The sequence below is a fragment of the Paramormyrops kingsleyae genome, chromosome 1, assembly GCF_048594095.1.
Source record: "Paramormyrops kingsleyae isolate MSU_618 chromosome 1, PKINGS_0.4, whole genome shotgun sequence".
Classification (NCBI taxonomy): domain Eukaryota; kingdom Metazoa; phylum Chordata; class Actinopteri; order Osteoglossiformes; family Mormyridae; genus Paramormyrops; species Paramormyrops kingsleyae.
Genome location: NC_132797.1, coordinates 72,096,426 through 72,112,867, shown reverse-complemented (window position 1 = coordinate 72,112,867; position 16,442 = coordinate 72,096,426). Strand labels below are relative to the sequence as shown.

Genomic DNA, 16,442 nt, shown 5'->3' with positions numbered 1-16,442 from the left:
CAATAATTGACTAGATGTCCTGTTTTGGGAGGGTTAGGACATGTGGTTAGAGATGTTTGTCTGATCACAGCACCTTTGAGTGTCAGGGAAACAGTCATGACCTTAGGGCAGCTCGGGGCTGTCATGCTCCTGTGCGCTGCTTTCAGGATGCTTTTTCTGCCATGTCAGTGTCTCCTGGTGAAAGCATCACTCTGTACCTCCATTGGGGTGTTTCCTCTGCTTACCCCCCACATCACAAAGCCACAAGTGTGTCCCGAGCCCATCGGCGTGCCGCTTGGCGCAGTCCTGGGTCCGTCCCTATTTCTCAGTGTTTACACACAGAGCCCGTGTTTGTGCCTTTGCGAGAGACAGTGCCTCTATCCCGCATCGGGGATTAAACTAGGAGGCACCTCATCTGCATGCTGCAGATAATGCATGTCATCCTTTTATTGTTTGGTCTATTTAAAACATGTTAATTAGCGGTAGCGGCGCTTCGGACGGGACAGCTGTGAGCTGGTCGGCTTTTGGGAACGTAATTAAACGCTGGGCTGAAAAGACGAATTACCCACAGAGTTTAACCCTACCCCGTCCCCCGTCTAGGTGGGACATCTGCTAGCTCTGCTCTTTCTGCCCCCAGGATAGGAAGGCCCTGATTGGGGTGTAGGAGAGGGATGTCAATCACAGCGCAACAGTAATAAGCATGTCATTAGTCTGTCAGGGTCTGAGGGGCATGATTGGATGTTAGATCAGAGTTTTCTTCAGCTGCTGAAGATCTTTGCTTTGACCCCACACCCATAACAGCAAATGGGGGTACTAGATAAAGAGAATGAGGTGAAATCTGAGGGAGATCCAAGGAGTGACTTTGATTAAACGATTAATATTTTAAGTAAGATGTTTGCGTCATTGACGATTTGGTTCTAAGTCATTTGCTGAATGTTTCCTATGGAGTTGAGACACGAGCACATCGATAGTTTCTGTTTTGAATGATGCACGTGGATGTTTCATTTGAACAGGGCCCCGGAAAAGGCCGGGAAGCCCGCAGATGGCACCATCTGTGTGGCGGACCGTCCTCTCAGGCATTTCCGCTCCAGCTCCATGTCCTCCCCCCTGACCACGGACTTGGTACTTTCCACCGGACTGTTGGTAAAACACCCATCCCAGCTGCTAGCCGGCACGGAAGAAGGAGGGGTCGGGGGCTGTCTGTCGTCGCCACGGAAACAGCCTCCCCCCAAGCCGAAAAGGGATCCCAACACACGCCTGAGTGCCTCCTATGAAGCCGTCAGCGCCTGTCTTTCCATGGCAGTGAAGGACGCCGAAGCTGATGGTACGGTCCTGCTGGAGGTCTCCACTGACCTCTAAGCTTCTGTTTACCTGCTTACTTTTTCAAGAGCTTCTGCTCTGGTGTCACCATTTCCCCCAGGGTCTCCATGGTCGTCCTTTCAACCATGTAGACAGGCTGCAGTCTGAGTAAGTCTGACATTTTCTGTTGTGTTTCTCCATCTCTCTGTAGCTCTGTCAAAGCCACGGCCACACAGTGATGACTACAGCACCATGAAAAAGATCCCACCCCCAAAACCCAAACGGAGCCCTTACACCAAGCTCACAGGCTCCTACGAGGAGATCTCTGCCACCCGGCCCATGGAGGTCAAGCTGTCCTGCCGGGGGGGGCACTGCCTCGGGCCCATCCAGCGAGTGGCGTCTGCTGACGGGCCCCGCGGCAGCGTCCTCAGCCTCTACCGTTCCCAGGAGGATGATGTCTACATGGAGATGGTGGGCCACCCTGGCAACACCAGCCTGGTTGAGGTGGAGAGCCCCGAGCAGGGTGAGGCAGTCTATGAGGAGATGAAGTACTTCCTGCCCGAGGAAGGAGCGCTTCAGTCAGAGGCTCCGCTGGTTAAGCCTGAAGGATCCAACTCACCCCATCCTCTAGAGGGTAAAAGGCTGATGTCAGCAGAACTCTGCGTCTCCCCTGGTCCGGGGGGGTGGCCACCCGGCAAGGATGGCCCCTGCGACATCCCCCCTCCCTTCCCTAACCTGCTCCCCCATCGCCCCCCCCTGTTGGTTTTTCCACCATCTCCGGTCACCTGTTCGCCTGCCTCGGACGAGTCGCCCCTGACGCCGTTGGAGGTGAAGAAACTTCCGGTGATGGAGCCAGGCCTTGGTTACGGGGGCCAGGGTGAAGCAGGCGGCCCCCTCTCCCCCCAATACCCCCGGCAGAGAGCTGATTCAACCCCCAGCCTGTCAGTCTTCGTGCCTGACAAGTCTACGCCCCCGCTGACTCCACCCCCGCCCCCACCACCTCCTTTCACGCCATCATATAGGACCCCCTCCCACTTCCCCTTCCCCCCCGAGACAGTCGGGCCACACCTGACCCGTGCTGCATCCGTGGCAACCCCTGACCACTTCCGGGTCGCCCACAAAAGTGGACACCCCTCAGCCGAAGCCCCCCCCAGCTCCGGGAAACCCCCCCACTCCCCAGTGAAGACGGGCTGGCCAGAGCCACGACGGGCCCACTCCTGTTCATCCTCTCCACTGCTGTTCAACCCCGTGGGCGTGAGACCCCTAAGCAGCCCACTGGACGAGCTCACCACACTCTTCAGCTCAGGCCGCAGTCTGCTGCGCAAGTCTGCTGCAGGCAAGAAGATCCGCGAGCTGGGTCAGTGAACCTCCTCTACACACACACGCAGCCTTAGGCCCTGTACCACACCTATAAGACTTTTTTAATGTGGCGGGCATAAGACAGCTTATAATTCATACAGAGAGATCAATCTCATCATTAACCAATGGTATGTTTTGAATCAGTGAGTGACAGTGGACGGGGCACTCCAAGGGCCAATCAGTTTTCAACTAGGCCCCTGTGACCCCGCCCCTGCACACACCCCCTGAACCACACAGTCCAGAACATTCCGTCACCTGCTGCACAAGCCTACCTTTGTAGTTTTTATTCGGGAAAGCATGTTTCGCTCTGTGTTTGTTTTCACTTTAAAGTCGGAGCCGTCCAACGAGCTCCGCCATCAGCAAGCCCGGCTGTCAGCCATTGTTCTTTCATTCACTCATTAGAAACACATTTTAATACGCGTTTCGGTCTTGTCCCCTATAAAGAGACTAGAGACTCATCACTGTCGAGTGGCAAATGCAAACATTTGCGGTAAATGTCAGTGTCATTAAAGCCATTGTAACAGCCATGTCTGCCTCATTCCGCATTGTGAGATTGCTGAAAACCGTACGGATTCTGTCATGTTTAAATATAAACTTCAAAGTCTGGCCACTTTCACAGTCTTGGTTTGGCTAAAGATATCATCAGATCTTCAGTATGAGCCAAACCCAGTCATTTCAACAATCAAATGGGTTTGACCCAGAAAACAGCTTTTGATTCTATTTAATCCTTCCAGAGGCCAAAGTTTGCTTTATTGAGAACTTTTTTTCTGTGGTTGGTCTGCTTTTGGTATTTGTACTGTATCATAGCAGAACACTGGGAAGTCCAACATGGAATGCCCTCCCTGTTGGACTGGGACCTCGTTGGTGCTGTGTGCACTACTCCATACCATCAATATTCTTGCGTTGCTTATGCTCAGGGAATTGTTTGTTTATTTCATGAATGGTGATTTAGTCATGTGACTCGACGTGGTTCTGACCACACCCCAGTCATTCATTCCAGTGTTGTTTCACTGTGTAGGTGGGGTACCTTTGTGGCCTCAACACTGTGATTTACGCTTCATTTTCAGATGCCTTCAGTCCATGTTTTAACAGCGTGATTTTTGGGCAGGGTGACAGAGGTGGAGTTTAGGTGATTGTTTGTGAAACTGTATGTCAAATGCACTTTTACTGTTCTGTGCAGGGTTCTGTTCTGTGCAGGGTTCTGTGCAGGGTCAGTCTGTCTCCCATTCCACACCGAGGACACCCCTGACCCCGCTGGGGGTTATTTTATTTGTCAGCTCTTCACTCTCGCTCTGTTTGGAAGCTTAAAGGATGTTACCTCCGCCGGATCAATAATGGATGAGTGGGAGACGGAGGATGAGATGCCGGCTGCTCGGAGTGCGGCCTGGTTCTCCGGCTACGGCACCGGGGTCGCCCCTCCCCTCTGTTTATAAGTGGAGCATTTGATCTCTGACTTCCGAAGGGGATGGGTAGCAACAGGAAATAGCTGTGCAACTTCCTTTTAACCTCAGTCTCTGGAGAGCTCAGGCATTGTCATCTGCTTCAGGGCTTCTTGGGCAGTTACCTGTTAAGTGATTATGGAGGCAAACGTAATTAGGGCTGAATTACCTCACATTTGCACCACCTTTTCGCTTATTGGTATCTTTCCCCAAATGGATGCTACATGGTTGATTTTACGCTTTTTTCACCAGAGCTTACAAGACAGAGTAGAAGAGGGCCAGACAAATAGCTACCGACATGGTACTTTTGTGGTGGGCGGGCACAAATGAAGCTGTCAAGATTCTGAGGCCCTTCACAGTGGCTGGCCGCTGTCCTTGTGTTTTCTGAGTAGAAGTGATTGCTCTGATCTGTGACTCTATGAGTCACAACCACAGTAAACAGGCTTGACACTGACTCCATATGAGAAGAGAACCTGTCAGCTTTTGGTGTAATACACACCTTCCTTTTATCCAAGAACAGCACATGCAGCATGCAGAGATTTTGAATGCTCTGTATGATATTCTTACTGTGTTAAATCCACACTGGCATTTCATACAATTGCCTTCTGCCCCTATCCCTATGCTGTGTGGCATAGTGAGATGGAAGGATGTTACATCTACCGTTATGTGGATGGTACTCCTGTCCATGCTGGCATATTAGTCTATCAAGCCTAGGACAAAGGAGTAGTAAATGGCCAGAGCAAAAATGGCAGTATGTAGCCCAGTGTGTCTGGATGCTGCATTAGTCATCAGAAGGTTGCTGGTTCAAATCCCAGGGTTGGCAAAGTCATTGTACTATTGGGTCCTCAAGTAATGTGGCAACACAGCATTAAAGCCAATATTTTGGTGTTCTTTAGGTTTCAACATCAACCAGCCGGACCGAGACAGAGATGATGTGGACACGACCCCACCCTCCCCACAGCTCCAGGACAAGAACGCAAACAATCACGTTGCCCCCATTCCCATCGAGAACGGCAACCGGCTGTCTAGCGGTACGAGCTCTGGCGATTCTCCGCATCACCAAACTCACCGTGGTCTCATATTCAGTGACTCATTTTGTCTGCAGCCCTGCCTGGCTGTGCCGAGATGAGGTGTGGGCAGATTAAGGGATTGTGTGTGTGCGTGTAAAATTACCATTAACCTTCACTGCCATGTCCTTGGTCCTCTTTCAAGACTGACAGCCAGCAGCCAAGAGGCACGTTCACAGATCTTAAATTTGCAAGAATGTTTCTATGGCAATCACGGGCATGCTTTATAGCACTTTGAAAAAGGAGGGGGAGCGGAGGCTAGGCAAGAGGGAAATTTAAGACAGGAAGAAAGAGGAGGAGAGGAGCCCTGTGACCCTGGACTACGACCTCAGAGAGGGAGGATAACCTGCATGTCTGTGTGGTCTGTTCAGGGGCCCTGGAGGAGTCACACAGCAAGGCCAACCTGCACAGGCACAGAGACAGCCATCACAGCCAGGTGAGGACCCCGTCCTGCCTCTTGGAGACCCTTCTGGAATCCGCTGCCCATACCAAACCTTTTTTTACCACACTGTTTAGTGGCTCTCATTCTGCGGTACTTTATGCCTCCTACATTTGGCAGAAACAGGAACTGCTTCAAAATGCTTCTTGCCTTAAGTTTATGGCCACCACTTGATTTGACATGGCTCTCTGCTTCCGGAAAAGGCAACGGCAGTGTGAGATCGCAGGACTGCCTCCGCTGACGAACTTTATGACCTTGCCCATCTCACTGGGTTTTACTGGATCCTCCTAATCAGGAAGAAACAATATTACATTTACCAGGCTGGTACAGGCCAGGCAGTTACATTTCCTCAATAGTGATATCAGCTTTATTTTTCCAGGTCTTGCTAATAAGTCCTTAATCTCATTACATTAATGGATGAGGAAGCGCTATCAGTTTAACTAACCTCCATCATGTTAGATTAACTAACCCCAGTCATGTTACATTGACTAACCCACATGATGAATGAATGAACATCACATAACAGTGTGACCTGCATGGAAAGGTGTCTCAGAACAGCCCATCCCAGAATTGCGGCTCCAAATAATTTTTTAAAATCCTTCTCTTTGTAGAAATAATGGAGCAGTGTTTTATAGATCTCTGTAACGCTCCTATTGGTTCCTCCATTATCCATGATTCCTTCGTCGCCGCCCACTTCCATACCGATCTAGTTACAGTGTAGCTCCTACCCAGTTTCCACTTCACCGCCACTTGAGACGACGGCGTATGGATCAAAGGAGCACTTCGACAATAGAGACACGGGGATAGAGACGCCGAATCTATCCTGTCCGACGGTACCGCGACTGTATAGCTCACTTCCCCTGTGCTTTAAAGGGAAGGTTTCATTCATTATTCAGTTTCCCCATGAATCTTTCAGTAGGACGGAGGCCTGTGGCATGACGGTGCTGCACTGCAACCGGTCCGCTCACAGCCACTGGCTGGCTGCTCCTCTGCTACCGTCACTCGTCGTGTCCCCAGCAACCCACAGATATAGGAAAACGGGGACATCCAGTGCATGCTGCAGTAGCTCATGCAGCCACACTGCACTGGCTGTGCAGTTATATAACCATAATAAGCTGAGCTGTCATTGCTGTATATGACTGTCTGTTCCTGTGCTGTGTGCCACGACCTACAGCTGGTTTCCATGTCTTTCTGTGTCGAACTCCAACTAAGGATGCGTTGTCTTCCTGTCTTGTGCTTCCAGAGGGGTCACCTCAACTTCTCTCCCTTTGGCGCGGGAGCAGCTCTGTAAGAAGTGTGGGGGGGGGTCAGGTGTGACCCCGCCCCCCCCAGGTTTGGGGAGGGGGTGAGTCTGGTATACCATTTATCTCTGCAGCAATCTGTGTGCACGCCGACTTGGTTTCACCCTTACTGGAAACTGCAGCTTGATGTTTGGGTCTGTGTGTGACAGTCTGTCCACGGGAGGCGGAGACAGCTGAAGAGAAGCCCTCTTAAGCCAGCAACAAATGTGGGATTTTCCTCATCGCCGAAAAACAAGCCCGCGGATGAGATGCGGGATCCCTCAAAGGGGGCGGCTAATTGATTTCTGCCTGAGCTGAGATAACCGTATTTATAGCTGGTCGATTTTGCATCTTCTGGATTAGAATAAAGGATCCGATTATAATTGAGCATGCATATAGCCAGTGATAAACCGCATGGCTAATATCATGAAAAAAAACATCCATGCAGAAGTCTAAAAGACCAGCTGTTAAGCAAAAGCTAATAGCTCTTATCATACATGGCATTACTATACAAGTGAGCTTAAACTGAAGTACAGCGAAAATGCCATCATTACTTTCCTCATTTAAATGCTTATATTCTGGTTCCATTTAAACGGGTTCCACTTCGGTACCAAGTTGTAGAAGGACAGACACACCCCCACTTGCGCAGATCAAACCCGTTACCCTTTCTCAGTTGAGTTAGTTTCTGTGCAGATTCAAAGTCTTAAACGGTGTGCAAAGTTTATCCTCATAGATGGCTACATGCTCATGATTACTTCTTAAGTAAATAATTTGGACTGTGGGGCAGTATGTATTGAAGATCACTGGAAAAGGTCGTTCGGCTAAATTGCGCATTGTCGCATTGTCGCATTGTCGCATTCCGGAACCCCGTCGTCTCCTCAAACTAAACTTGAGCTGCAGTTTTATTCTTATCTCATCCCTATTCTTCTCATGTGTTGGATTCAACCCATCCTTCCATTACTGTACATGCTTATTGCTTGCTTAGATTTCCTTTTTTTAAAGCATGTTTCAATATCAAATGATTAGTCTCTTTGCTTGTTTTGATGACGTCTTCTCGTTCAAGTTTTTCACTCTGTGTTGTGTGTGTGTGTGTGAGTGAGCGGTCCCCATAAAGATATGTTTACAGGACACGTGGGTGTGTGTGGATTAGGTTTTTATTACTTTGTGAAGACCAAATGTCCCCCACAATGTAATATACCCTGTTTTTTTGTTTTTTTTGACGTTGTGGGGACCATTTCGTGGGTCCCCACAATGATCTGTGACTGCATTTCAAAAAAGTAAAAATGCCAGAAATCTCATATTTTGTTTGCTTACTTATGGTCAAGGTTAGGGATTAGAGTTTTCCCCATAGAAATGAATGGAGAGTCCTCACAAAGATAAAATTACAAACCTGTGTGTGTGTGTGTGTGTATGTGCGTGCATTAGTGAACAGGGAGGCTTCATATCCAGATATCATTTCCTCAGACTCTGTTGTGTATAGCGTGCCTGATTTATGCCTGGCTCCTCCAGTTGAGGCAAGGGATTCCCAGTGCTTGTGTTAAATCTCAAGACACAACATACCCATGTGAACGCCATGATACACATGCTTAATGAGCTCACCTCCTTTACCGTGATGCAGGGGAGTCTGCATGAGGGTCTTGCTATGGGCCCAGATGTTCAGCGTTATTGTACGTAAAGGCCCCAGTACAAACAGCAGTGTATATCCACACCTTCCCATGTACGTCATGTGTGTGTACACACACACAGTCAATATTTTATCAGCTGTTCAGGACTGAGAGAACCGTCAGGTGTTCGTTGGGTGCTGGTTACGTGTCAGAGGGTTATTGATTTAGAGGTTAGTTTCCCAGCCGCCCTGAAATCCCAACGGTTAGAAGATGGATGGATGTTCAGAAGTGATTTATTTTGTCATTTAAAAATATTCAAGCATCTCTTCCTTCCTGTCAGCCACGTTTGCAAAGCAGTAGCCTAAGGCTGTTTAATCTGTGTCAGTCAAACGACGCAGCAGGTCCCTGTTGCTGTTCGGGAGTATTAGAAGTATGCTTGGAACATTAGAAGTATTTTGACGATTAATCAAGTAATCATTTTATATAAATATTATATAGTACAAAATATAATATAATATAATAAGGACTGTGATGGTTTGCTGGGTTCAAACCATCAATATGTTGCGCTAAAATATTTTTACTCAGTCATAGGAAACAAAACTTAACAAACTTTGCAGTTTCAATGATGGGTTCCTTTTCAACATTATCTATTTTATGTTTTTTAATAAAATCAGTTTAAAGTTTACCGCCACTGCTTTGCATGAGCTCTGCATGCGCTCTCTGCGACAGCGGTTATCATTCCTGTCCCAGCCGTTAGACTGCGTGGCGCCTTTGGGAGAAATCAAACAAAAATGAGGGAAGATGAGAAAAGAGAACAAGAACTGGTCATGAAAAGACATTCATCTTCTGCTGTATAGATATATGTCGAATTCGATGGAGATGATATTGAGCAAAAGTGAATGATTTGTCTGCACTGCTTTGTGTCTGCTGGCACGATTGTGTCTGCTGGCCGACGTATCTGACAGATACTATTGGTAGATAAGTTCTTTTTGGCTGTATATTTAATTTTCATCTCCTAAATATTGCAAAAAAAAATTCCAGTATCCAGCCCTACTCAAAAAACACAATATGTTCATATGTGAATTACGTAAGACGATGTGCCTAAGCGATGGGGTAACCTTTGTTTTAGCAAAAATTATTTCGATGTAGAGGAATTGTAGAAAGTAAATTAAGCAAAATGATTTAAGTCAAAGTGGCGACAAAGACAGGCTAGGCTACTCTGTGAGGCTAAAGGGAGCATATCTATGCCTGACCTCCCATTATCGGAGGTCCTTCAAACTCAAAAGTCTTCTTCGAGATGTATTTGCATTGCAGTCCTGCTGTGGTGATATTTAAGTTCTGCTTTTTGACAGACGACTGCATTTTCATTCACTTTTAACGTAAAGTGCTTCCAGACAAATGATGCTCTCCCTCTTCGTTTGGTCCCTCATCCGCTATGTGGCGTCTTCTATCCGCCATACTGCAGAGTGACCGAGAAGGCTGATTTTAATCGATGCTTTTTAATAATCAAGTAATCGAGTTTAATCGAGTTTCGTTAAGGTGAAATAAAGGAGACTGCTAAGTTCCTAATGCAAAAATCGAATGATGATGATAGATTCCAGCAGCCCCCTTCTGACGAGGAGGTGAACCGTGATCATCGAACTTCTCCAAGGCTCATTCTTTGGGGTCTCCGGTGTATAATTCTCATCCTTCCAGGAACTAATGAACTGCGGAGTCTGAAATTTGAATGGCGGGACATACTGTTGGTGGTGCTCGTCACCGTAGAATCACAGCGTCTCCCACCGTCATAATGTGGCACTGTCCAGAAACACGTAACCTGTTGTGGTGAATGGCGTGTTGCTGATCCTGACGAGGGAAATCAAGCACTCATTAGTGGTTCTCCTGTCAGATCCTGAGCTTGAGTTTTTTTTTTTTATATAAGCTGGCTCTGTTCGTCCTAGTTTTCTGCAACAGATCAAAACAAACACTGTGCTAGGCTAATGCTATATCTAGATGGTAGGGCCCAATATGACGAAAAGTCACTAGATATATATTCATGTGCAGCGGGTGTCATTTGGTTTACATGGGTCCACTGATGATGACAGCACCCGTTGATAACAGAGACAAGAATCTGATTGGTTCCCATAGCTGGTGGCTTGAGTCTTAATTTACCTTCCTGATTGTCTTTCCTGGGAACGTGTGCAGCTTCAGTCCCCAGTCAGTTCCGCCTCAGTTACTGTAGGTGTGTGTGTGTGTTTAGATTACTGTTGTGGATATATTGCCTGTCTGTGTTCATCTGGGTCCCCAGTAATCAAGTGTGTCAGTCATAAATGGGATCCACATGGACAGAGTGGGCTAACATCACTCTCTGCCTGACCTTTAGGTGCAGCTACAGGCTGTGACAGAGCAGAAGGGCCTGTCGAGAAGGACCATCCGCTTGTCTTGTTTTATTAACTCATCCGCAGTTTCATCCCATTCGTGGGCATCTGCTTTACAAACAAGGTGACAGTCATGCGATCCCTTTCACAGGCGAAAAACAGATTATTCTTTAATGCTTTCTGGCCTGTGTACCTGATACTGGCAGGTCTGTGCACCAGCACAGGTCATATCAATCAAGCTGAAGCTTTGGCGCAGTTAGACGTGGCGACAGCTGGAGATGAGCCTCATTTGAATTGCACATCGAGCCAAAAACATGTACATATCGTATAAGTTTGGCCAGAGCTCAATTAATTATGAAGCACAGATGCGTTCGCTATGTAATGCAACCTGTATGGATTCATCTGGAACCGTCTCTGCATGTGATTCTGTCCAGGAGCCTGAAACACCTTAGGCTGATTTAACTTAGCTCACTGTTTTTAGGCTGATTTAACTTAGCTCACTGTTTTTAGGCTGATTTAACTTAGCTCACTGTTTTTAGGCTGATTTAACTTAGCTCACTGTTTTTAGGCTGATTTAACTTAGCTCACTGTTTTTAGGCTGATTTAACTTAGCTCACTGTTTTTAAGATTGTTATTAAGTTGCCCACTTATGGCTCAGCAGGTTGGATGCTATGACTGTTAAAAGAACGTTGCTTTTTTAAATCCCCGGGTCAGACCGTCTTACTCTGCTTTCTCCAATAAAAAAAGGAAATGTCTGTCCTTTTGGCTGAAGCGTCTGCTGAATAAAGCAACGCATATTGTGTTGTTTTTTTTTCTTGACGTATTCATATTTTTGCAGTACTGACCTTTTGTCTCTGACATTCAAGGGCATAGGAACCGTGCGGGACAGGGGAGGATATGTTAGCCCCAATATTTAATTTGGATCTTCCATCATTCCCAATAAATAGATCATTGTATTCAAATTATTAAGTTACTGTACCATCATGATATCAAACTGTCCCCTAGGCTGCTGCCCGCAGAAATATGGACAAACTGCATTTTTTTTCACATGTAGAGATTTTTAGAAACCACTAACACTGACAGAGACTTGTTTTTCACTTCTGTTGTTCCCCATATGTAGCTGTAGTTGTATGTGTTTCTCAGATGTTAATACTCTGCCGACATGCCAGTGTTTTTAGACTCTAATTTGATTCATTTGTTTGTGTGTTGTTGTCATCCTCCAGATTTTCTGGGTTCCCCCTACATACATCATCAATAGTACCCCCCCCCCCCCCGCCCACTCCCCACCACCACCACTACTACTACAAGATTAATCAGAGCAGAGCTCCATTTTAATCGATTCCGTGGTTGATGGCAAGCAAGGTCTGATGGACAGCTGGTCATCTCTCAGTGTTCCTTTACAGATGAGAGATCAGACTGAGCATGCATGCCAGATCAGGACAGTTCAAACATGCCAGCACATACAAGCCTGCGCTTTAGGGGCGAATGGGCCAAAGCACAGCCTGGTACCAAAAGGAAGGAGCTGCCCCATGTGTGTTTGGTGGATGGTCAGATCTTATCATGCACATCACAACACCAGACAGCAAAACTCATTAGCAGGTGGTGGTACATAGAGTAGTGATCCTTCCAGGCTGGAGAAGAGGAGAGGACAGAGTGACATGGAGAAAGATGGGGGCAGGGGGCAAAGAGCCAACTGAGGGGTCAAGAATGACAGCTTGTGATGGGAAAGGATAAGAGTAAGAATATAACACAAAGGAGATGCAGCAGAGGGGGAAATATATAACACAGATGTACATGTGCATGCTTGGAGAGCATGGAACACTGAAAGACACAATGTCACTGGTCATCAGTTTGGCACTGTCTGTCAGTATGTATCGGTCTGTGTCTGTCAGTGTATATCGTCTACGTCTGTCAGTCTGTGTCAGTCTGTGTCTGTCAGCATATATCATCTGTTTCTGTCAATCTGTATCTGTCAGTATATATCAGTCTGTGTCTTTCAGTGTCCGTCAGTCTGTGTCTGTCAGTCGGTGTTGGACTGTTTCTGTCAGTCTGCTTCAATCTGTGTCTGTCAGTGTATATCGTCTGCGTCTGTCAGTCTGTAACTGTCAGTGTCTGTCGGTCTGTGTCTGGCAGTCTGTGTCTGTCAGTGTGTTCTGGTCTGTGTCTGTCTGGCTTTGTCAGTGTGTATCGGTCTATAGCTTTCAGCCTGTGCCTGTCTGTGTGTACTGATCTGCATTCATGTGGCTCCATTGATTTGATATGCGTTTCCTGGCTTAATTGATGTCATGAATAAAACATGAGGGGATGCATGGAGGAGTTATTAAAATGATTTAATTAGACCCGTCCGTCCCTCCCCCCATTAGCAGTACAGATTACTTCCGGGGAGGTTGGGAGTAAATTAGAGACAGCAGGGCAGGTTCGTGGAGCTATATACAGAGGAAAGGGGAAGATTATGCAGATAAAGTGAAATCCTACTTGTCTTAGTGGGTCTGTGCTGTGACAGATTTAGATTATTAGAGTAATAGGACAGGAGCACAATCAAACAGCCGAGATGCCCAGGAGTGCAGTGCCTTGCCCTCTGCCAGACCCCTGACCCCTGACCTCTGACCTTCTGCTCATAGGTGATCCAGAAGCTGCGGATGTCGCGGGACGAGCACGCCGCCCTGCAGGAGCTGCTGGCATGGCGCCGGAAGCTGTGTGAGGAGCGTCGCTTCCTCCGCGGGGCGGGGTCATTGTCTGACCTCGCCGTGACCTCGGCCCCGCCCCCACCCCGCGTCAGCGCCCCCACTCCCGTGAAAAAAGCCTTTCCATAGCCAACCTGTCGGATTCTGGCACTGTGCTCTTCTCACTTCATCTCTTCACTGTCCTCCCAGCAGAAATCGACTTCTCGGGGGTAGTGGGGCAGGTCCAGTGCAGCAGGACGCATCCCTATTGCCCCTAGAGGCAGATGGATGATTTCTCTGGGGCAACAGTGATATTGAAGCATATGCTGGGTAGACTGGGGAATTCCAGTACTGCCACTGGTGCTGGTCGCTCTCGTGTGACACATCGGGGACTCACGTCTCCGCGGTTTACATTCAGACCACTGTGCTGACCTCGGTGCGCTGGCTTGCCGTTGACTTTTCAGGTGAAACGATCCTCCTCGTTTTTCCAGGTGCTTTCTCTAATCCTGAAGCGTGGGTCGGGTCTTCAGGGAAATCCAGCCAATCCACAGACACAGATCTGTTACGCACTAGTGACCGCATTTCAGCGTCAGCCAAATCTTAGTGACCAGCTTTAATGAGTTTGTTAGCATCAGGCAGACTAGTCACCAGACTGGTGTCCATGGTAATCTGTACTGACGCGTCATACTTTACCCGTGTCTGAATAGAGGACAACCTGCCCCCCCCCCTCGATTCTGTCATGCCCTAAGCCAGCCAATTATCATCCTTCACAAGTGTCTAAGAGCAACTGGATGTTAGGGACATCCCACACAAACAGAACACGAAGAGAAAATGGCACAAACACACACACACACACACACAATGCTGCTGCTCTCAGATTCACACTCATTCTGAGCCTCTGCAGATGTGAGATGAGCAAATGTACAAATCAAAGCCTGTGGCCAAATCAAAATTCTGTCCATCCACAGGGTGAGAAAGGCTGAAAGCCACACAAATAAAGAAGGGCCATGTTTATGTGGGTGCCATGGCTACCGAGTGAATGGTGATTAATATGGGATGGAAAGGGACCTTTCCAGAACTCTGAGATACTGGGTGTTGACCGTAGTGGCTTGGGTGAAATAGCACTGTATTGACCAGTATCATAGCACAGCCAGTACCCAGACAGTACTGGACCCAGGTGTGCAGGACCCAGGTGTGGTAGCCTCTTGCTAACGATGGGAATTCCTTTAAATGTCTCCGACTGCAAAGGGCATCGATGTTAGCTGAAGAAATGAAAAGGCTTTTCATGGAGCAGCGAATTCGTTTAACGCGAACGAGGTTTTCCACGATCCGAAGGAGACAGCCGGAAATGGCTTTTTTTAGTGCTAGACTCAAGGTTATCTGCTGCTCCGTGGCAGGTATCGGTGGATAGAGAGAAGCGGAGATATGGAAATGAACAATACAGCTGCGTGATGCTTTTACGAAGCACCTCGCTCACCTGTGATGTAAGACGAACGCGACCCCCGTATTTGCTTACTAATACAGAGCGGATCGCAGATATAAACACAGATTCAGCTGTGTGCAACTGGACTGTTGGCCCAGGGTCATGGCAGAGCAGTCGGTGGACATCCTGTACACTGAACTAGGATCAGCCTGGTTTGATTATGAAGATTCTGACTCGGGAAGGATAATGTGACTATATCGTCTGGTAAAGGCAGAGGGCACAGCACAAGGTCAAGGCCGCCCCTCCTGTAGTATTGTGGCTTTTTAAATATATTTATCATTTCGCTGAAAACCGAAAAAAAGATGACCTTGCTAAAATATAGCTTTCTCTCTGCAGCTTTTTAAATGCATGAGCTTCAATGACGAGCTTTCCCAGACCCTTGTAAGATCACCCACATTGAGTTTTTCATAAGCGTAACGATCGCCGTCGCCCCCTGTTGGAGATGCTGTGCCAAGGGCTGGACAGGCCCCAGGAATAGTATTCATGGTGCCCTCCCCTCTCTCAAGCTGATGTCTCCAGGGCAACGTATTTATTTGTGTCATGGCGGTGAAGGGTGCGTCTTGAGCGTGGCGACCCCGTGCTCGTCACCGCACAGAGTGTTTGACTCATCTTTTTACTATTTTGTAAATCGGACCTTTTAAGTTCCATATAATATAACTGTGTTTGTGAGAGAAGGAATGTCTCATTATGTACCTTGTTCCCAGAATTTTATAGAGACCTGTACAGCAATAAAGCACAACTCTGTCACAAAGTCTATGCCGTGTGTGTGCATATCTCTCTCGACTGGGATCAGAATACTGAGAGTGCCGTACCACTCCTCTGCAGCACCCCTCACTCGCATCGCTGATCATAGACCAGCGAGTAGAGCATGTAGTAGTGAAGATAACCCCTGACACCTGCTCAGGGTCTTCAAGCCTGTGGCCTCTGATGAAATACTAAATAATGTAATGGTGTCGAAGCTGGTGTTGTTTTCCTGGAGTCTCACTTTGTGAATTTAGTCTAATAAACTATCGGACTTTGGTAGGAAAAGACCATATACCACCTGGCCAGGAATAAAATAAAGTCCATCTGGGATGTTTTAGCAACGTGCAGCTGTAAACCCACACAAACTATATGCGGTTGAACAGCGAGAAGTATCATCTTCCTGTTTGCCTAGAGGACCCTCAGTGTTTGGCCTACAGAATGTAAGCTAATTTGCCGTTATCACGCTGAGGCTATAGAAGCGCACTGATTTTGTAAACGGTGCTTCCTAGGAAAGGCTGGTTGGTGGTAGGACTTACCTGTCAGGGTTAGGGGTCGTTCTTGATGGGAATAGAGTTTTGCCCATAGAAATTAATAGATGGTCCCCACACAGATATGAGTACTGGTCTGTGTGTGTGTGTGTGTGTGTGTGTGTGTGTCCAGGTATTCCTTACCTTACCTTGTGGGGACCAGTTTCCTGGTGCCATGAAAAAACTAAAAATGCAAAAACTC

The 16,442-nt window shown here is 47.6% G+C and overlaps 1 protein-coding gene across 3 annotated transcripts in view; it reads left to right on the top strand.

Annotated features, from left to right (window-relative positions):
• The window catches only part of myo16 (myosin XVI), an 86,984-nt gene extending 71,261 nt beyond the window's left edge, over positions 1 to 15,723 (top strand). For all 3 annotated transcript variants that reach the window (XM_072698371.1, XM_072698363.1, XM_072698362.1), the window contains exons 31-35: positions 993 to 1,303; positions 1,490 to 2,635; positions 4,973 to 5,107; positions 5,515 to 5,579; positions 13,445 to 15,723. In XM_072698371.1, coding sequence (XP_072554472.1) covers positions 993 to 1,303; positions 1,490 to 2,635; positions 4,973 to 5,107; positions 5,515 to 5,579; positions 13,445 to 13,636 — 1,849 coding nt within the window. In that variant the 3' untranslated portion in view covers positions 13,637 to 15,723. The remainder of the gene's footprint in view (positions 1 to 992; positions 1,304 to 1,489; positions 2,636 to 4,972; positions 5,108 to 5,514; positions 5,580 to 13,444) is intronic.
• The last annotated feature ends 719 nt before the right edge of the window (positions 15,724 to 16,442 follow it).